The sequence below is a fragment of the Drosophila willistoni genome (genome assembly GCF_018902025.1).
Source record: "Drosophila willistoni isolate 14030-0811.24 chromosome XR unlocalized genomic scaffold, UCI_dwil_1.1 Seg143, whole genome shotgun sequence".
In the NCBI taxonomy this organism is placed as follows: domain Eukaryota; kingdom Metazoa; phylum Arthropoda; class Insecta; order Diptera; family Drosophilidae; genus Drosophila; species Drosophila willistoni.
In genome coordinates this window covers 2415428-2437852 of record NW_025814056.1, presented here as the reverse complement: position 1 = coordinate 2437852, position 22425 = coordinate 2415428, and the positions used below count along the sequence as shown (strand labels likewise).

Below are 22425 nucleotides of genomic sequence, written 5' to 3'. Positions count from 1 at the left end.
TTAAAATAGGCTTCTTGCAAGGGTATAACAAGTATACATATATAAATGGAGAGGCATAGTTACATTTTGAAAGCATTTATAACAGGGATGTGGCTGTTCTTTGTCTACCTTACCGGCAATTATGTACAATACGGCGTCGGTATTTAACTCACCGACAATGACACACACACACACACACACACACGCACTCAAAGATGTGTATAACAGAGGTATATCATATCACTCACTAACTGACAGACTGACTGGGATGAAGAACAATGGCAATTATGGCATCATTAGAGAGAGATGCAGCGCAATTGCATTGACAGGAAGCACTTATAGCCAAGTATATCAGTTGAGTGCATAAAAGCAGTAGCAGCAACAGCAGCCAACATACGTGGCCACATCCTAAACGCTATTGAGATGCTACTGCCAATGTCTCCATAAAGTTGAAAGCTCGATAAAGTAAGTTGAAGTAAGTCGAAGTAACAAGGCAATGGAAACTGCAAGCATAGAGTTGTTTAGTTTTTAGAGCCACCTCAAACCCTGATGACGCCAATTGCAATCCAATCAGAAAGTTGTAAAAATTTCAAAATGATGAAATGCACTGAAACATGGCACAGTGGTTTGAATTCATTACGAAATACTTATAAAAATCCAGCACAAAGCGGAAACATTTTCAACAAACAACAACTTGAGTTTCGTGTTTCTGATGGACTGATTAATTGTATAAAAAAAAGGTCTAAGACAAAGTTGTATTTTTTCGAATTAAAAATGAGTGAATTTTAAATTTAATATAAATTTGATCTGCGTATAAACTAAACGATGTGATTTTGCCTGAAATGTTTTGTCTACTGATGCTTATAATGATAATAATACTACACTTACAATTAGTAAGGACTAAGGAGACATCAATGTGTACTGAAATAAGATTTAATGAGATGGAGTTAAAAACTTTTATTTCATGAGATTTCGACCCACTGTTGTTTTACTATTTCCAAAAACTTCAATTTGCTGCACTCACTTTTTGGCATGCTATAAATTTTCCGAAATTGATATTGAGCACTTGTCTCTCATTCTCCTTTTGCTTTCAGTCGCCGCTCTTCTTTTTGCCTCTCCCCTTGTCTCGCCGTCTATGGCTTTTGCTTGTCCATGGTTTCTTTTGGTTTGCATTGCATCGCATCGCATCACTCACTCGTCCGCGCATTCAATCAATTCAAATGCCAAAAACGTCTAACAAATTGTGCGATTTTCGCTTTCTTTGCAAACCGGCATTCGCTTTTGTTATTAATTTGCCACGCAGAGCCTGAGAGAGGGGGCTGGGCAACTTTACGGAATTCCGTTTGGATTAGCACATCAAAAAATAAAACGAAAAAACCAAAAACCCAAACAAGAAGCAAGTGAAATAGGGAGAAATATGACGGAAGGGTTTGCAGCAATCGTAACCCGCGGGCTTGGTTCGTTCTGCATCATCTGCTCTGCTCTGTTCAACTTGCTGGGCCTCGATCCGCCAGGCACATTGATGAGAGCCGACAGCGGTCGCAGCAATTCCTTTTGCCTGGATTCCTTTTTTCCGTTTTTTTGTTGAGTGGCACACACACACGCGCACACAGTGGCAAAGAGGCAAAGCGTAAGAGAGTGGGAATTGTTCTGTGTGCTCAGCTTTTTTCGTGCGGAAGTTTTTCCTTCGAGCTTGGCTTGTTTATTTATGACGCTTGCCCGAAAGCCAAAGTAATTTTTCATTATTTAAAAATGAAGTGAATTGCAGTTGGTTGGCTGGCTGGCTTCTTTCTAGCTGCTAGCAACAGTAGCACCAACTCCTTTTCATTCATTCTTCATAAATAATTTATTAATTATAAAAGTTTCTGGCACTCTCTTGGCCGGTTGGTCGCATGCAAATTCTCTGCCTTTAGCCGGGCAACAGTTGCAAGTGAAAGTTGCCATTGCCATTGCTGTGCTTGCTACTTGCTGGCCAAGTATAGCCAAAATATATAACTTGCAATGTCCTTTTACGACTTGGCAACAAAAAACTTTTTATTAGTTGATGGTTGCTGCCATTCGGACTGCTGCTGGAACTGGAATCTTCAACTGGCCTCGGACTCTCTCTCTGCCTTTCTCTATTCCATCCCATCCCTGACTGTTGGTGGTTGGGTATGATGTATTTCTCATATTTTAATTGACAAAAGTTTTCCACAACTGGACGACTGATGGGTTTTTGCTTCCTCCTTTTGTCTTTCTCTCTCTCTCCCTCTATATCTTGCTTTGCATATTTTTTGCTTAGTTTATATTATTCTGTCCTTTAATCAAATGGTGTCTATGGCAGTTTTGAATGAGCTTTTTGAGTCTTTATAGTTTTATTTATTTATCTTTAAGTTTTCTCAGAGACAGAGAGAGGATTTTCAGTTAATTGACAGCAAAAAGAAAAAATGAGAAAAGAAAATACGCAACAAAAAAAAAAAAAGCAAAAAGAAATAAAATACACTTGCAACTTGCCACTTGTCAATTTAATAATTTTCCATGTGTCAGCTTTTGGTCTGGCTTTAAGTGCCGACAATTTGAAGTTGAATGGAATGGGAACGAGAATGGGTATGGGTGACGAATTGGATTGGGTGAATGCGAGTGCATTTGTGAATCATGTTTGATGCATGCGCCCGGAATGTGCTCAAGGCAAACAAAATCCTGTGGCAGTCGCGCACTCAAATTGTCACAAGAAATTCTCTAGCAGAATGTATCTCTCTGTGTGTGTGTGTGTGTGTGTATATGTATATACCAAGGTTTATATCTAAATATGCAAATAAGTGTGTCTCTGTCTCTCTATCTGTCTGCCTGCGGAGCATAGACTTAGTCTAAGGACGCGTTGATGTCTGTCCTTGGTGACGTTTTGGTACTCTGCGTCTCTCATAAATTCGTGATTAATGTCATTCGTGCCCTCCGTTTGGCATTCTCTATCTCTCTCATCCCCTGCTGTTCGTTCTTACCCTCTAGCACCAGTAGTAGGTTGGCTTTGATTCCGTATGCCAAATCAGATTTTAATGCAGCTGCCACTTAAGCGTTTGCATTTAGTTTTTGTCTAGAATCCCATGCAGCATTAATGACTCACAAAGAACTCAATGTCTATACTTATAAATGGGGGGAAGGGGAAAGAGATGGAAATTTAAGTGAGACCAAACTTTAGCCTTTCCCCGAAAATTGTTGCCACAAAACGCAATCTCATTCATATTTTGTTGCGTTAATCTGACACAACTAACTAAATTAACAGTAAATTTAAGCAGCTTCTACTATAAGCGAAAGCGTGTGCGTGTGTGTGTGTGTGTAACTAACTCAATTTGCTTGACAGGCAGGCAGACAACAGCAGGAGCTGCCACGAGGCAGAAACAGAGGCTTTTAGCGTTTATATAGATGAGAGCTGGGAACAAAAGGACACTGATTGCCATTGACAGGATATCTAATGATGTTTGTATAGGTATATAAAGCTATTTTAGCTCATATGTCATACTAAGGAATAAAAAGGGTTTTCAGTTTCAATTTCAAACTCCGAATTTCTTTCACCTGGGCAATTGATTACATCATTTACCTGCAAGCAATTTAAATTCAACAATTTTAATTAGTTTCATTTAATAGCCACGCAGCAACAGCAACACCAACAACATCAACAACATCAACAACAACAGCAGCAATAATAATAATAATAAGGACAAAAATAGTAATAATTATAAATATTTATGAAACCGCAAACAATCCAGCAGCAGCAGCCATCCCCTTATTTGTCCTGATTTCCCTCCTCTTACTCCACCTCCTGTGCCTTTAGTATAACTTCCTTTGCTTGCTTCTACTTCTGTCACCTGCTCACCTTCCCGCCATCAATAGGCTTCAATAAATGGGGCTTTGAATGCCATCAGTTCCATTTTTATTGGGAGAAAGCGAGAGAAAGGGCGAGAGAGAGAGACAGAGAGAAAGAGGCAGAACGATTAAATTAACTGCTCTATCAAATTACGCATACGCCGCATGGGCCTACGTTCATTAAATTGCATTTAATAGCCCGATCTGAGTGGCAAGTCAATATTTATTAACGACATAATCAATAATTTTTACCCATTTCTTTTAATGAGATTAAAGTGCAATGAAAAAGTATCACAAAAAAATAAAATGCATATAAACCATTCGAAAAAAATATAATGCAAAAAAACCGGTTAATGCATTTAGTTCTATTATGCCTTCATCTTTGTGTACAAGAGTGTGTGTGTGGGTGTGTGTGTGTGAGGGAGTTTTGTTTCCTTCTTGCTTTTACTTTGAACTTTTCTGCACGAATGCGTCAGCTTTCATTTCCTGCAGAACTTTTGAATTTTCAAGTAGCCATAAACTGGCTAAGCGCAAGAAAAAAAAAACACAGAAAAAAAGGATGCTCTTTTCCCTTTCCTTTTACCCTATGAATGCCAGTTGTGTGGGAGTATGAGTGTGTAAGTGTGCGTATGTGTGTGCCAGTGCATAATTAAGCCTCGCAGTTTGGTGACATTAAGCGACATTGAAGCGATGACGACGACGGCGACAAAGACAAGGACCAAGACGCGTACAAACGATGCTGGCAAAGAAGCTTTAGAACATTATATTAATACACTTTCGCAAGGCATTTTACTTTGATCATAATGTTTCCTTGCATAGAGTGTAATTTATGAAATTAAGTTACTCCTCTTAATTGCCAAATTTAAAAATCTTATTTCCAATCTAAAATTTTGTATTTTAATAATAAACAATAAGAAATGAATATATATACTTTATAATGTCTTTTTTTTATCTAATTTAGATATATCAAACCAAATATGTAGTTGTGGTTTTAGTTAGCAAGCGCTTAAGATGGTAGAAATCAGTTTGGCGTTCTTAAGTGATCCTGTAATGGTTCTTCAGATACCAGATAGTTTTTTCTTACTAAGTTCCAACTAAATTTTTGCGATCCCTGCGCTTTATTCAATATATTTTGCATTATATACTCTTGAAAGAAATGAGTTTGTTACTCAAAGATTTTCGTTCATGAGCTACTTTTCCGTTTTTGTATATGCAGACATTTTCAATGTATAAATTCTGTCTGATGTGAGAAATGTTTGAGATCTAAGCATCTCAAGCTACCACGCAGACACACACACAGACAGACAATACATGTTACTGTCAGTGTTCACAACACACAAAAATGCAGCAGACAAGCTGCAGTCACGCGGAATGAAAGAAGAATCCTGCGAATGTGTCTAAATTTTGGTCTTGCACAATGCGAAATTCGGCGTATATTCGGCAATTTTCAATTTTGGTTAAATTCTTGCATTGAATTTTATGTGACTTGAATTGTATAAAAATTTCTGATATTATAACCAAAAAAAGTTCATCGATATCAAACTGTCTCCTAGCTGTCCTCCAATCTCATCTTCTGTTTATATATGTGTAAGAACAAATAAACGAATCTTAGATAAATTACTTTACTTCCTCCTTACTAGAGATTTTTGAAGTCAGAGTATAGAAAATTCGTCATATTGTAATGTTTACAAAACCAAAACTTAATTTTTTTTTTTTTTTTTTTTTGGTTTTTTGTGTTTTGTTTGTGTTCTGTCTTCTTGCCAACTTTGGGGCGACTGTTTTAGTTTTATTTGTTTGTTGGCTGAAAACTTAAGCTCCCTCTGGCATTTGCTATCTCTATCTCTTTTTCTATCTGTCTCCATCTTTTTCTCTTCCTGTATGTGTGTGTGTGTGGCCGCAAAAGTTTGCGCGACTTAATAAATTAATAAGCCCAGCGAAGAAAAATATGAGCTGAGCCGCATTGCCGCGTTGTCTGGTTAAGCCTGTGTCGCATCAGTCGCAGTTCTGAGTTGTAAGTGCTCAGCTTTTTGGAGTGGCAAGGGTTGAAGTTCATCATCATCATCAAGAAAAAACATTATAATCATCATCATCATTATAATCATCTGGCTTTTGGGCTAATTTGTCGGCTTGCCTTTGATAAGCATCTGTTGATCTGGTACTTTTCGAGTTGTTTGTGCTTGTATATAATTAACGAGTATATCATTCATATGTATGTATGTATGTGGTGTCTTGATGTGTGGGTGTGTTTGTTTATTTATGGAGAAGTTGCTTTCAAAAATTTACTTAAAATGTAAATGAAAATTCGTATAATTGTAAGTGAAACGCTTTCAATTCTAACTTACAACCAGCCAGACATTTCTCTTTCATTCACTCTCTCTCTCGGTTTGTCTCTTTCCAAATCATTTAAATCTGCGGTTTTGGCCGTTCAAAAAACGCATAAAATAAAAAAGAAAGAAGAAGAAATTAGGAGGGAAGGGGAAAACTCAAATGGCTGACAGACTTACAGAAGCTTCGTTCTATTGACTGGAAATGAAAAGCATTCAGACGCTGATTTCACTGCGGCTTGTGGCCAAACACAGGAATACAGAAACATCAGAAAAACCAAAGAGTATAGCGGAGATGGTGATTGGGTTGGCGGTGGGGGGGGGGAGAGAGATTTAGCCGCAGTTGCGGTCTTGAGGTCAATCATTGCAATTACTTTAAAGTATTTTCTCTTGCATACAGAAGTTGGTAACGGAGACAAGCTAATTTCGGACAAAAATCAATCATGGCCATATCACAGATTTTCATTTCAAACTTTTCTTTTGCCTGTTTGTTTTTTTTCTGTTTTTCTTTCTTCTTCTGTTGTAAATTAAATATATATGCATGTGTGTGTGTGTATGTGTGTGTACATATATATGAAAAGTGTCTCTCCCTTGGTGGGATATGTCACCTGGGAAAGAAAAACTTTTACATTTAAATTCTTTGACAAACGTTTCTTGTCCTCTCTGCTCGACTCAGTTTGGCTTGGTTTGGCTTGGCTCAGCTCTTGTCAAATGGATTTGCTGGGCATTGAAAACTTTACAATGCCAAGCAAATATTTTAAATTATTAAATGAAATTTGCCCACACACACACACACACACACACACACACACACAGTAATGCAGATATACAGAGCTACAAAAATGTAGCGAAAGAGAAAGAGAGAGTGTGAGTGAGTAAGTGAGTGGGATACAAATGTGTCACAAAACTTTTGGCAGGCAGTGTGTAAAATTTATGGCAAAAGATTTTGCGCCTGCCCAGCAACTATGTGTGAAATGTTGACAAGCCAAATGAGTAAAATGAGCAGAAATGTGGCATTGTTTGCCAAGTTGCCTCCGTTATAAATAAATAAACCGAACATGGGTAACACATTTGCCTGGCAGCTGGCAGATGCTGGAAAACCAGCCCAGCCCTGCCCAGCTCAGCTCAGACCAAAGAATGAAGGAAAGAAAGAGCAAGCTAGCGACAGTGAGGCAGAGAGAAGAAGACAGAGAGAGTCTTCTTCCTTTGGCCACAGCTGGACAGCAGGGCAGCATGCTGGCCCAGAGCCTGGAGCCACAATTGTTTGCACGTTACGTGGTCATGTTAGTCGGGTCAATAATTGGTTTTTTCGATAGCAAACAAGTTGATTGTGATTGCCAAATGATTACACGAAATCAGGCATTGGCAAAAACGAGAATACTTATATATACATACACACATAAACACATACAACCATACATTTGGCCAATGGCCAGAGTAAAAGCCATAGTCCGAGGCCATAGTCAGAGAAGTTGTAGCCACAAAAAATTGGCTAACTCACAGCTGGAGTCTTAAAAAATAAAGAAATCACCCAATTCATTCATTCAATCTTTACCAAACCAAACACATACGCAAACACAAACACACATACACACTCACATAAAAGCCAGAGACAACGAGAGAATTTTCGTTCGATAAATTGCTCTGTGTAATTATGTTTGTTGCATTTTCATTTCGGCCCCAAAATTGAAGAATTTTGATAAATGTGCGCCTGTGGCTTAAGGGATTGGCCAGTCCGGCCGCCTCTTTTAGTAAATTACGCATACGCCCCCTATGCCTGTAGCTAATGAAGTTCAAACCCTCGGCAAAAATAGTTGAAATGTCTCTGGGTGTATGTGTTTGGGTTTTTTTATTGGCAATGGCAATAAAATTGATTGTAAAATCACTAAATTCGCTTGGCTTTATGACCATCCCGAGCCGTCAATACAATTCAATTCACAACTCTAATCGGAACTTCAAGAAAATGAAATAAAAATAACTGGCGAATAAAAATCATCGTGTGATAAGCTCAATCATTGAAAAAAATAAAAAAAGAAGAAGGACATTCTACCCGTTTCTTCTGTTTGGTTTAAAGTGACAAACTGGAAGAATATCGAAAGGAATGAAAAGGTTCTAAAACTCAAGCTCAAGAAAGTCCACTATATATTCACCTTTTGACTTTTTACTTTGCAGAACTAAAAATTCTTCTCCATTGCTCGATGAATACAGATAAATATTAAAAATAGAGTGCAAAAATTTTAAATCTACGATTTCAAAAAAAATGATCCATCTAGAAAACTTCCTTGTGAAGAAATTTATTTCAATGGCAGCACAAAAAAGTAAGCAGTTGCCTCTAAAGAAATTGCAAATTCTATCATCAGCGGACTTTGCTAATGAAGTCCAGAATTGCAAGGGCCAATTTAAAGCAAAAAACGTCTAAGCTTACAATAGCAGAGTCCACCTTTAATTTGAGTATAAAAACTTATCCCTTAAAAAACTAAACACCTCTCTCTATTATTTCGATATATGGAAAAAACAAAAATTAAAATTACAATAGCAAATTTTAAAGCATAAAGAAACTATGTTTAATTCGGAAATTAGGATACCTCATATTCCGATCATTTTTGGTGTCCCCCGGAACTTAAGTTTTAAAAAGTAATCGAGAATGTTTTCCTGTTCGACTTCGAACTATTTTGTCGAGGTAGATCACTAGAACTTAAATTGTTTGGAAAAGTAATTGCCAATTCTCTATTAAGATATTTACGTTGTTCATTTAAAATATATTTTGACTATTTTCCACTAAATTAAAAACGATGTAGAACTTAGTTTCGAACAGCATTGCAAGATCGAAAACGGTGCGATTTCGATTTTAGTTTGAAAACGATTCAAAATCGAGAACATTTTTAGCTAAACTCTCTTATTTTTTTCCCATCAATCACAAGTGATTCAAAAGGATGTAATCTTCTTTTTTATTTCAAACATTCCTCTAATTGAGTCTGCATTTCAAATGAATCTGCATGAGTGTAACCACAAATTATCCTTAAATCAATGACTATTCGGTAGGGGAGGTTGATTAAAAGTACATGCTACAGATCCTAATTAGTTTACCTTGTTTTGCGTCACTTTTGGAAAAGAAATAAAAACTCAAATAGTTTCGTCAGGGATTTTCTTCAACGCTTTTTTGATTTTGTGTATTTTTTATTATTATTTTTTCTTTGTTGGACTCTGTACTTTGAGTTTTTTATGTGTGCAACTTGAGCGACTTTAAACGACATCAATAAAAACCTGCAGGAATTCAATAAAAATTTCTAGGCCGTGGCACATTTCGTTGCTCGTTTCCTGGCACTTGGCATTCAACAAAAAAAAAAGTCGGAGAAGAAGGAGAAGACAGAAAAAAAGAGGGGAAAAAACCAAAACGAAAGAACCAGAAGAAAATGAACAAGAGAGCTAAGAGCTAAGAGCGTTTTTTTTCATCTTTTCTTTTTTTTTTACCCACGCAACGTGAAAATGCTTTTTATCCAAAGTAAACAAACTGGAACTTTCGATATGCGATATATATATATATGTATAATATATATGTCTCTGTGTGTATGTGTGTGTGTGTGTGTGCTGAGCTGCAAACTTTAAGTGTCGATGGCTTTGGGCTCTTTCTTTCACTGAAGGGGCGTGGCAAAAAAGGTGTCAAACTGTGTGGGCCTGTGAGTCGAATGACATTTTCATTTGGAGCGCGTGTTCTTTTTGGTTTTTTATTGCCTACTTTGAGTTGGTGATGGTTGGTGTTGGTTTTGGTCGTTGGTCTTTGCTGAAATCGGAGCATCGGCCATAAATAGGAATGGTGTAGTTGTTACCCAGCATCTAACTGAAGCTGCACACACACCCACACACACACACACTTACACACACATCTTTGTCAAAGGCTCATTATGCAAATTGTGCACGAACCACGCACCAGGCTAATTTGTCACTGTCTTCAGTTGTCACACTTTCTGGCCGACGGACATGGATATGGAAGTGCTAGGCAGTCATTGCCAATGGCAATTTCCCCATGTAAAACATTGGCACTCGACTCGCCTCAACTCAACTCAACTTGACTCGGCTCGACTGGACCGGTGGCTGCTGCTTTCAGCTCTATCACTTTCATTTCCTTGCCCATAAATTAGCAACACGATGCGGGCAGCAATAGCATCAGCATCAACATCAACAACAGCAGCAACAGCAACAGCAACAGCAGCGCCAGCACCATTAGCACCCACCACACACACACCCACATATAACTGGAGTAAAAAGGTAGCCATATTTCTAAGCTAAGGACTCTCACTAGTTGGCTGCTTGACTGACTGGCTGACTGACTGACATACATACATATACTATGAGCAAAATATTATTCCGTTTTGTCGGTTGTGTAGAATTTATGATTACTTCCGGGCATAATGAAGCAGCAGCCACGTGCTAACCAACTGAACCCATCTTTCATGCACTCTCTACTGCTGTCCTTGCCATAACGCGTATAAACAACTAATAGTTCTCAGTTCTCTTAAGATTCTCTCTCTCTCTCTCCTTTTCATCTTTATTTCCGCAAAAGGTCGGAGATGTAACACAAAAAAAAAGAGGCTGCAGCTGCAGCAACTTGCTCAAGTGGCGACAGTGCACTTGAGATGCTTCCTTCTGTTCCATCTCACAGACGGGGCTTCTTGCTTACTTCAGGGCAAGGACCAAAAGGACCATGGGAATGTGAATAGCTCTAGCCATTTCTATTTTATTCTCCTACGTTGTCGTCGTACTCCTACTGCTCCTTTCTGCTGTTGGTGCTGCTGTTGCTGACAGCGGAGACAATTTTCAATTAAATAAATGGCTCGTTTTTTATGCCAGACAACGAAGCGCATCCCATGACACAGTGGGCCGAGAATGCGGCCATTTTTTATATAAATTTATACATACATACTACATATTTATTATAAGAGAAAACAAAAATTATCAATATTAAATATTTTAGCAACTGGAATGTGATAGAAAAAAATGTTGCCTTACTTTTCACTAAGCAGCAACTCAATTAAAATACAGTCTCAACCCCTCTCTGAATCTCTCGCTCCCTTCTTCTATACATCTCCCTTTTGTTTTTCTCTTGCTTTTGCAATAAAAACCAGAGGGTCGGACTATCATGCACCGCGCCGGAGTTTGTATACCCTTGCAAGTTTTTCTGTCACTATTCCCCTACCTACCTTAAAGGAGAACAACACAAATTTATGCACTGTAGCTTTAGCAGTCTAGGAGAAGCTTGCGTTTATCCGAGGTTCAATGAACTCTTCTCCGATCAAGAATCTATATCTTGTATACGATCAGAGATTCTCATTTCTATGCGTTGCACACTCCTCACCAAATTTAATATATCCATTTTGCAAGGGTATAATAATTAAAGTGCAGCAGCTTCTAATACAAAAATATGAGAAAGTTAAACAGCTTTGCTACACACACAGACACACACACATACACACTCGTACATTCCTTAATATATTTATATATACAGTGAAAACTCTTTAAAAATGTACTCCTATCCATAGGCGAATCATCGAACAATTTAAAATGAAAAATTTCCTCACTCAAAATCAACGCCAAAATCCTCCACTGTGTCGATCCGTGAGTCTTACATTTTTAGCTTCAAAAACTATTGTGTTTTAATTTTTACTTTTTAATTAATAGTTGAGTTTAGCAAAACTGTTGATTCGTATTAAGAATAATTAAAATAAAATATTACGAATATTGATATTGTCTATCAATCCAACTATATATAACTTATTGAGGACTTTATATAGATGGTCTTGAAATTCCCATATCGAAATTCCCATATCGACAAAACGAGGAAAAAAACGAGATTATTATTGGTGGTCAGCCCAAAAGTGTGTTTCACTGTATACACATGAGCCACATTTACCGGCCAGTCATAAGCCGCATAATCTATAAAATCGTGACCATGGTTAAAACAGGAAGCTCTAGAGGTAGCCGAAGCTGTTAAGTTAAAATTATTGTACAAGCGGCTTAAGCAGACAGAGAACCCTATCCAACCTATGTATGTTACCCTTTCTCTGTCCCTGTCTCTCTGCCTGTTCTATTTCATTTTTACTTTACCAGGGGTCAAACAGTTTGTACAAATTAAAGGAGCAAAAGGCTGATGTGGGGAGTGAGGGAAAATTGCTTTCAACGTGAGCTTCAGCTCTATTAAAGCTTTAACTGCATATGCTGAGATTGAGATTGAGATAATGATATATGGGCAGTATGCTGGCTAGCTGACTGGTCCGACTAATGAGCCAAAATGAATTGCTGCTGGCGCGCACACATCAAAAATCAACGCAATTTGGCGCACATTATGTAAAAGGCCAAAGAAAAAACGACATCGACGACGACGACGACGTCGAGCCAAGGCGAAACGTCTTTAGGGCTAAAGGCAAAGTTAATTTCATTAAGGAAATGAAAAAGTCATATATCATTTTCACCATCGTCTAACATGTCCATTACAAAGGCAAACGCCAGCCGAGATGAACTAGGCCCCCCAACCCACCAAACCTCCGCACACTAGCGTCTAACCTCTCTCTCTCTCTCTCTCTTCGTTCTACTGGCTTTCTTGTCTATGTGAAAAAGAAATGGCCAAGTAAAAGTAGGAAATGCACTGGACGAAAGTTAAATTAAAGTGTTGAAAATAGCCAAAGTCAAAGGCAAAAAGCCAAAGTAAAAGTAATAAATGTTCTATGCCCCAAGCTTTGACGTGCCGGCCCAAAATTAAAATGCATAATTCAATGCGATGAAGAAACTGGCGGAGTGAGACGGATATCAAAAGAAAGAATAGGCAGACAGGGACGGCGATTGGGCTGTGTGTGTGTGTGCGTGTGTGTGTGTGTGTGTGTCTAGGGCATTGGCATGGAATGGGTAGCATTTGGCTTAGCCAGGCATTAGCAGCCATTTACATGTGAGTTTAAAAAGCCAAAGCAGCCCCACGTCCCCTCTCATTTGACTACCCAAAAGATAGCTAAAAGTGTTTCACGTTTCACGCACCATTAAACGCCGAGCATTAGGGGTGGAGCGGAGGGTTTCGAGTTTGAGTTGAGAGTTCGTCGAGTCATTTTGAGCGACTTATCGGTCCGAGGCGATGACTGCCTTCTGCCTGCATTGTGCCGCCTGATTGATTTCTTTATTCGTGGCACAAAAACAGAAAAGAAAAAGCATATAGTCAGAAGGAGGGGGTATATATATATATGTATAAAAAAAAATAAATAAAAAATGGGGAGACCATCATGCTGGCTATGTTTGCCGCTGACAGCCAAAGAATTTTTTAATAAGGCACAAAAGGAATTTTTTATATATGTACATGTACATATGCTATGTCTATCTATTAGTATGTACATATGTATATGTGTGTGAGTTTTTCTAAAGGAGGGAACCGAATAAAATATATTATAATCAACACGTTTTTTTTCTCTTTTTTGTGGCTTTAGCTTTTTATTCAGATCGTCATAATAAGAGGGAAAGGAATGGGATGGATAAAGAAATTGGCATAACATTTTACTTTTTCCTATAAAGATAATTGCATCAGGCAGTGTTTTGTCGTTTTTCAATTTCAGTTCAGTTATGATGGCGGTGGATCGGGCGTGGTATGTATGTACATATATATAGGAATGTTAAATCCAACCATGTTGGTGTGCCTCATCCCCAAGGATTATTTTGCTACTCGTCTGCTATTCGACAATATCCTGCATTTATTCGGCGTAATTAACAAAATTCCCAGGTGTATTTTGACTCTGCCCATCCTGCATACACACACACATACAAAAAGGTGTAGAGGGGCGGGTGGGGGGGTCTTAGGGCATTTAAAATTCAGCTAGCGTAAATCTTTTATTGGCACGAAATGCTTAGGCAAAAGGTTTGCCAACATCGAGAAGAGGAGTTGCATAATAAATTATCGATGTGCCAGTTGGAATTTTAAGTGGCGGTCGCACTCTTTGGCGCTAATCAGTCGCCCTTCCTCCCCCCCCCCAAAAAAAAATATATGTCTATATAGATGTAGACATTGTTGAATAGATGAAGATGAGACGAAAACGACAATGACGATGTAGACCAGTCAATGCCATGGTCAGGGGTTTTGACGACAGTCGACCAAGTTAGTTTCATTCACTTTACAGCAAGTCTCTGTCTTTCTGTCTCTCTCTCTCTCTATCTCTCTTTCGTTTTATCTATCTCACTCTTGCCATCTCCTGGTTCATGCTCGGTTTTTGTGTGTTGCTTGTCAATACCCGCAGACAAATAAATTCTGCTTATCGCTCAGCAAACCCTTTTTTTCCCTTTCCTTCTCTTCTCCATCATCCTCTCTCTTTTTTTATCGTTCATTTTTTATACCCCTGCAAAAAGGGTATATTAATTTTGGTCAGTAGTGTGCAACTTATAGAAGGAAGCATCTTCGATCATATAAAGTATATATATTCTTGATCAGCATGACGAGATAAGTTCATATAGCTGTGCCCGTCAGTCCGTCTGGATTAACGCGAACTCCTTCAAGACCGTTAAAGCTACAGAGTTGACATTTTGCATATAAGCTTGTATATACTGTTAGTTTCGTATACGTTTAAAAGACTGTGCCAAATTTGATGAAGATCGTGTGACTATATAATTTAGCTCCCATAGGAACAATAGGTGGAAAACAGTTAATAACTTCGTTATTTTCTGTGCTAAGATTGTAGGCCGTTCTTTCGCAAACATTAGACTTTTTAGATAAAAAACGTTTTTCCACTTTGACTGCTGTATGTAGAGAAAGAGTAACAAAAAACAAGGGTATACAAGGGTATACAAACTTCGGCGCGACCGAAGTTAGCCCCAGCCCTCTGGTTTCTTCTTTTTTTTGCATTTCTTTTATGCTACCCATTTTACTCACTCTTTACAAAAGTGCACTTGGCGGTGCTTTTGTCAGCCTCCTTGATGCCCCATGCCAGCATTCATCGTTCTGCTTCTTCGGCTTCTTTTGATGTTTTTCCTTGCTGCTTCTGCTGGTCACAGTTTACAACAGAAAGTACAACAAAGAGAGGAGAAAGAGCACAAAAAAAAAAAAAAAGAAAAAGAAAATAAAGCGCAACGCAACGAAAGATAAAACTTTGGCTTACCTTGGCAGGAGATGAAGCTGAAGCTGGAAGAAGGAGCTACTGGAATGAGAATTCTCTTGCTTTTTATGGTGTCATGGCAGTTTATTGTTTTTATTGTTTGATAATTATCGCCAAAGAAATGCGCATAAAATGCGCGCGCTTTCGTCTACACGGTCAGTGTAAATAAAATGAAATTAAATCTCTTGCAGGATGACAAAAGGGAAACCGAATGTAATCAACATTAACATCAACATAAACATCATTGTTTAGATGCCATTTTAAATTGTTACAAAAAAACACAAAGAACAAAAACTCGTTTTTGTGAAATGTGAAATATAAGGTGTTGCCCTAAAAAGTATGCTACAATTTTACAGCCTCTATCAATTTGTTTCATGTTGCGACTAATGAATGTGTCGCTTAGCTACACATTCACCCACTCTCACGCGAGTGTGGTGTGTGCGTCTCTCAAGTGACACAACTCTGCTTTTTGATCTGAAATTCCCCAGTTGTATTTGGTGGTTTAGGTTAGGGTTTCTTGACTTTGCTTGACTTTGACTTGCTTCGCGGACTCTGTATCTCTTTCCCAATGTGTCTGTTTGCTATTTGTGTAAATTCATTGGTTTAACTACTTTTTAAACTTAGTTATAGAACCATTTATTGCCAATATGTTGGTTTGTATCAATGTGTACATGAAATAATAATCCGTTTTGCAGCCACTTCTCAATCAAAGCTATCAAACTCAAACCCCTCAACAACTGCCACGTGTCCCCCAAAATAGTTGACAGAAATGTCAGAAATTTGCCGCAACATTTGCCAAACCTAAGATAATCCATTGAGTCTTCTACTACTAGACAGCCAACCCAAATGCACACGTAGATAGATCTTTCAAATAAATGGCATAATTAGCCACAAAAGACGCATACACACGCACAAATACGCAGACACAGTTACACACACTCACAGGGAAAGATTGAGACAGAAAATGGATACAAATGTCTTGAGTTATTTTGGCAGTAACAGTCAGTCAGTCAGCCAGTCAACCAGACAGTAGAGACAGTAGGAGAACAAGACAGATGCTTAGACAGCTTTCAATTTGCACAAATGCACTCGAGCTGCTGTTGCCTATTGCCTCAAGACAACAAAGGAGCAGAAGAAGCTTGAAACAGGAATGGAAGCAGAAACAGAAATGGCAACAGGAGTCAATGTATTGTCATATTAGCCTTATTGACTGGCTGACTCTTTCTCTTACTGTATGTGCCTCATTGTCTGAGTTTTGTCTTAGACTAGTTTCTTAGTTTCTGATTCGACAGAGACTCAGTGAGAGAGAGAGAGAGATGTACACAGATACAGCCAAGAGAAGGCGACACAAATATTGTCTTGACTTTAATTATTAACGAGTTCACAATTTGGCCTAATCAGGTCATACCGAATTTCAATTTGATTGAGTGCATTGTATAGATATGCATTAAGTTTTCCAAAATGCATTACTAATTCAAATCCATATGACGCATTTAATAATGCCAATTATAATTAAAAGAAGCCCTGATTATGCACAGTGCTTCATTGTGAGTTGCCCACACTGTTTAATGAAAATTTCTTGCAACAATCAGACAAACAAAATAAATTTTCGAACGATTTGCTTTGAATTTTGAAACCAAAAAAGTGAAAATCAATTTTTAATATTTGGAACTGTGGTACATGTATTATAAATTTAAAAAAATTGTTTTTACTTAATATTTTGCTTGTTATTTTTAGTTTTCTTATTCTATATTTTGTGCAAAGTTGAAAGCATCGAGACAATGTTTTATAAGTATAATAGAAAACAGAAGTTTCTAAAAGAAATTTGTCACAAATTTACAAAAAAATTTGTACTTAAGTACATTACAAATTATTTTTTAAAATTAAATTTTAAAGTTATGCCGTATTAAAAACAACAAAAATTCCGAAAGCTTAAGAACGAAACGTGAACAACAAAGCGAAAAACAAATTTTGATCAAAGAAATCACTGTGCGGCGCCTATACAGCATATAGCATACATATATGCGTGTATGTATATGTATGTATGTATGTATGCATGTATGTGGCATGCGGCATGTAATTTTCTATCGTATCTCGAACATGCATTAAGCTTTTGGAGTCAACTTAATGAGTGGCCTGGCCTGGCTGGCAATCGGAATTTGTCGCCGGCACGTCCATGAGGTGGCATAAAATTTTTTCTTTGAGCAATTTCTAATTAGCTGCAGTTGCAGTTGCAGCAGCAACTCTCATTCGGTTTCAATCCTTGCGGCGTACTATACGTGACACAAAAGTTCCAAACTTTCATTTCGTTTATGGGGATATGGAATTTGCTGCCTTGGCGCAATTCGAAACGTAGCAAAACTCTAAGCTATGTCTTAGGCTAACCTAAGCAAATTCTCTCACTAATTTTCTTATAACAAGTTTCGGCAATTGCCATAATGAAATTATAAATTGACACCAACGCCAAGCCAACCAGGCAGGTCAGGGCAGCATGATAATAATCTAGGCGCGCTCAGGCAGTTGGCATTACTCGACAGTCATAAAATACAAGTAAAAATGAAAACCAATTTGGCTTCGCGTTATCTTTTTACGGTTAATGTTTCTTTTATATATATATATACATACATACATACACAAATATATATGTATATAATTTATGAACGACCATCGCGACAATTTGCCAAATGGTCAGCTAGTAATTTGTTTTTTCTTTTTGTTTTTTGCTCGTTGTGATAAAAAATTGGCTCGTAAAACATACGGGAAAACTCACGCTCTCTCTCTATTTTCTGTCGCTCTTTATGTGTAAAATTTCTAAACAACAATGAAGAAAAAAGTGGGAAATAAAGAGAAAACTGACAACAAAACTTTAAGCTACTTCATGCTTTGTATAATGGGTAGACCTTAAGCTTTATTTTTAAGTTTTTTTAACTGCATGCAGTCAGTTTAGTATATAAAAGCCAATAAAATGCAATTATCTCAAAAGGCATAACTGTCGATGTGTCTGTCTCTGCCTCTGCCCCTGCTTCGGGGTTTCCTACTTTTTTTTGGCAACATAAAAACCCTCTGCAAAATGGTTGCCAGCAAAAAATTTTTTTTTTTTGCAAAAATAAAAATTGCCAAAGCGAGTTGACTTTAATCTAATTTGGCAATTAAAGTTAATTGTTGGGAAATTTTTCAACAAGTTAAAGCTGCCCTTGGCTAACCAAAAGTTGCCTGCTGCTGCCGTTGTTGCTGACGTTGTTTGCCAATGAGCATGCCGCCATTTTCCGTTGCACGTTGCACACTTTATTAGTTTTCATACGCGTTATGCACGCTGCGGCTGTTTCGATGTTTACCACCGCCACCGCTGCTGCTGCTGCTGTTAGTGGTGGTGGTGATGCTGGTGGTGGTGGTGCTGGTGCTGCCCGCCAGGCAAAAGGTACAAAAGTTTTAACACCCCCTATCCCTCCCCCTCTTATGGTTATCCCGCCAACACCACCGCCTACAGTTTCTCCTCTCGTTCGTCTGTGTGTCAACCAAGCGCAAGTCAAATGCAAAACATGTAACTTTGGGCCCATGAAACTTTTTGTGTGCAACAAAAGATGCAAATTTTCCAACCATCCAAACGTGAGTTTGTCTGCCTGCCTGCCTGCAAAAAGGGGACACACACACACACACGTGAAGAGGCGGTTAGTCTTTAAATATTTTCATTTAGCAATACTTAAAGAATAATTTATTAAATATCAGCATTACATATGTAAATAAATTAAAACAAAAAGGGATAGAAATAAAAAAAACGTTATGTTTCTAAATTTAATAATTTTTTAAAGGATCTTAAGAAACCAGAAAAAATCATGCAAGATATGTCGATATGGGGTCTACATAAGTAGAACAACCCTGAATAAGAATATATCTAATTATGAATGGAAATAAACTGAATTACTCATTATCAGGCTCAGTCTTATCAAATTCGGCACAGTCATTAACTGATATATTAAACTAACAAATGTATTGAAATATTTTATCGAAGTTATTGACAAAAGTCACTGTGTTCGACCGATCCTTCCTATGGGAGCTATAAGATATAACTTCAATAATTTCGTTATTTTTGAAGCGATTGCTTGTAAATTATACATTTGTTACTTTAATATATCTGTTAATGACTGTGCCGAACAATGAGTAATTCAGTTTACTTCCATTCATAATTAGATATATTCTTATTCAGGTTTGTTCTACTTATGTAGACCCCATATCGACATATCCTGCAGGATATTGTTTACTTTATTAAGTAGTTACAAGAGGAGCTAGTAAAGTATTGGATACATCACTTGCTGCTACATCTGCTGCTGCTGCTACTGTTGTGTCTGACACTTTTAGTTCTCCTGTTGTAATTCCGCCCAAAAAGCAAATTTTTGTTTCATGTCATGGCTTACATCCATGGCAAAGAGTAAGCCCTAAAAAAGGTGAAATAGACTCCTATGAGGTATTGAACAAGGTAAACCCTGTAGACATACCGAAAATTGTATTTCACTATCTTTAAAACACAATATCTCTAACTATGCTTTGCATAAACCTTTCTAAGTTCTATGCCCTGATTACAATCTCCTCCACCCGGTAATCAGATCAGAAGTCATTCTTTCTTTTCTAAAAACCTCTTAACTATTACATTTAGCTCATACTTAGCTGAAGTTAATTATATTGAAATTGTTTGTCTGTTTTTATTTGTATTTTTCTACGTGATTCGTGGATAGCTCTCTGCTTAGGTTCGCGCGAAAGAGGCTATATCATACATCACATTGTACGCGCCAACGTCCAGACACTATATAAACAAACGATAAAATAGCATACTACATGCGCCGGATTACATAAAACTTTTGTCCATTTTGACGGCCATGGCCAAGGGAAGAGTAAAAAAAAAAACAATTTCATGTATGGAGTTGCTGCTTTAAGTGATGACGAATCCCCTTAATTATTTGAATTGTTAATCGATTGATCACTACAATAATCGTTTTACCTAGTGGCAAAGTTGAATTTGATTTATCTTTCGCATACATACGAACTAAAACATTAAAAGATCAGCGTTTTACATTATAGCTTAGCAATGTTGTTTCTTAATTTAGTAGAACCAACCAGTCATCGTTTCACTATTCGCCTGTCCATACTACTTTTTCTCAATTTATAAATACAAAGGCATAATTTTGGTGCTGCTGAACAGCTTTTCAACCTGCTCTGGCATTTAACTCACTTTTGCATCACAGATAAATTTAAAAATATTAAAACTGAAAAAAATTAAGGAAATAAACCTTGGAAAAATCGTTTAAAATTCGTGAAGCTTAGAATAATAGTATAATTGAATAATCGATTTTTATTCGTCATCACTAGCCGAGATTAGTTCCGTTGCTTGAAAGACTCCTTTTTTACTGTTAGGGACCGTCGCTGAATAGAAGGGGTATGCACACACTTACAATTGCGCAATCAATACTTAAGCAAGGTTTTGTTAACCATGTTGTTGATTTTCATTTTTATACCCTTTCGGGTTTTTGGAACGCAGAGAAGGAGACGATTTTGAACCCCCAATACAAAGAGGTCGAAAGAGATAATTCTGTTGTGTAGTTTTGATTTATATTTGTCAGTGCATTTGTATTTTTATTTTCTATAGCAAAATGTGTAGCAGCGCAAATTGTTATACCCTTGTAAAAAAGGGTATATTTATTTTAGGCAGAAGTGTGCAACGCATAGAAGGAAGTATCTTCTTTTCTATTTCTTCAACAACTTGTCAGCAATATTCATTTGCTTAATAAGAGTCAACACAGAAAATGCCAATTTAGACACCTGTTTAAAGGAAAAACAAATATGTAATTTTTCAGTTATTTCATACTTAATATAATATAATGACCTGGATATTGGTTTGAGTGCTTATGGGAAATATTGATCCAGCCATATAGGCAATCGGTTGCTGAACAAAATGAATGAATTGGATGACAGCCACTTTATAGCGACGACTTGATCCTATCCAATTAGAATGAAATATAGCCAATGCCAGTTTATCGCAGTCATCTATGATTTGATCGCAAGTGTAACAAAATGGAAATGTCTGCGACACCAATGCCATTATATATGTAATGAGCGACAATCCTTTCCAAAAGTCGGAGAAGAATAACAAATTGAATAATGTACAACCCAAAATTGTACCAATTATAATAAATTGTATAAAAGTAGTAATTGAAAATAATGATCGCATTAAGTCGGCATATCTGAATGAAAAGAACATGCAATACATTTGTGAAACTTAATCATTTGAAGTCTCGGTTAATACATACTCCAATATTATTTTATGCTGCGTTATGCATTCAACTAGTTCGTCGTAATTTTTCTTTTCCGAATCTTCTGGATTTGTGCGCAATTTATTAACTCTTTGTCGGAGAATTTCAATGTGAGCCCTCAGCATTAGACAATAAATGATATTAAAGACATCCATTAGCAGCTGTTGACCCATTACAAAACTAACTATGAAACTTTGTACAAAGAATACTATACACAGATTTTTTGTACTTAACCGCCAATCGATGAAGAGATTATTATCTCGATAGGGTGGTAGTTTTTTCAAGGCCACATTTATACACGCTAATATTAAAAAACTGAAGTAGAGAATGAAATATATTGTGTATAACAGATTGCATCGTCTAACCCAACGACGAATCCTATATCGATCCATTTCATTCACACAAAATTCATCCAGGAGATCCATCAGTTTCTTTGTCTTGACGTATTTAGAAAGATGTCGCTGAAACGCCAGTATCTTTAAGGAACATCCAACCATATGAATGATATTTGCCAGCAACGTTAAAAAAATGTCAGGATCCAAATCTTTAAAATCACTGAGCAATCCCATTATCATAGCGATAGGCAAATATATAACAGACCACATGATCACAAGGCCTCTAAATATCATATATAATTCTCGTCGTTTCAATGGCGGCAACCAACCAACGGCAATCATTCCATACTCGAAATAGTTAAAGGCATCTGTAGATGACTTCATATCTTGAGGTCCAGGATTTCTTAGTAACTTTAGTATCATTTTTTTCACTTTTTATTTTCTATTATTAACCTTCGTTTAATGTCCTTATGCAACTGTGGAAAATAATTGGAATCGACTAGTATTTATAAAATTTATTAATCCTACT

General features: G+C 37.2%; 1 protein-coding gene across 1 annotated transcript; it reads right to left on the bottom strand.

Moving 5' to 3' along the window:
* Window positions 1-20995: 20995 nt before the first annotated feature.
* Window positions 20996-21734, bottom strand: LOC111519101 (odorant receptor 42b-like). The gene is made up of 3 exons (XM_023178059.2): window positions 21559-21734; window positions 21135-21492; window positions 20996-21070 (listed from the first exon to the last, which is right to left on the bottom strand). Exons 1-3 carry the CDS (start codon window positions 21732-21734, stop codon window positions 20996-20998), a joined length of 609 nt encoding a protein of 202 aa, XP_023033827.2.
* Window positions 21735-22425: the final 691 nt, after the last annotated feature.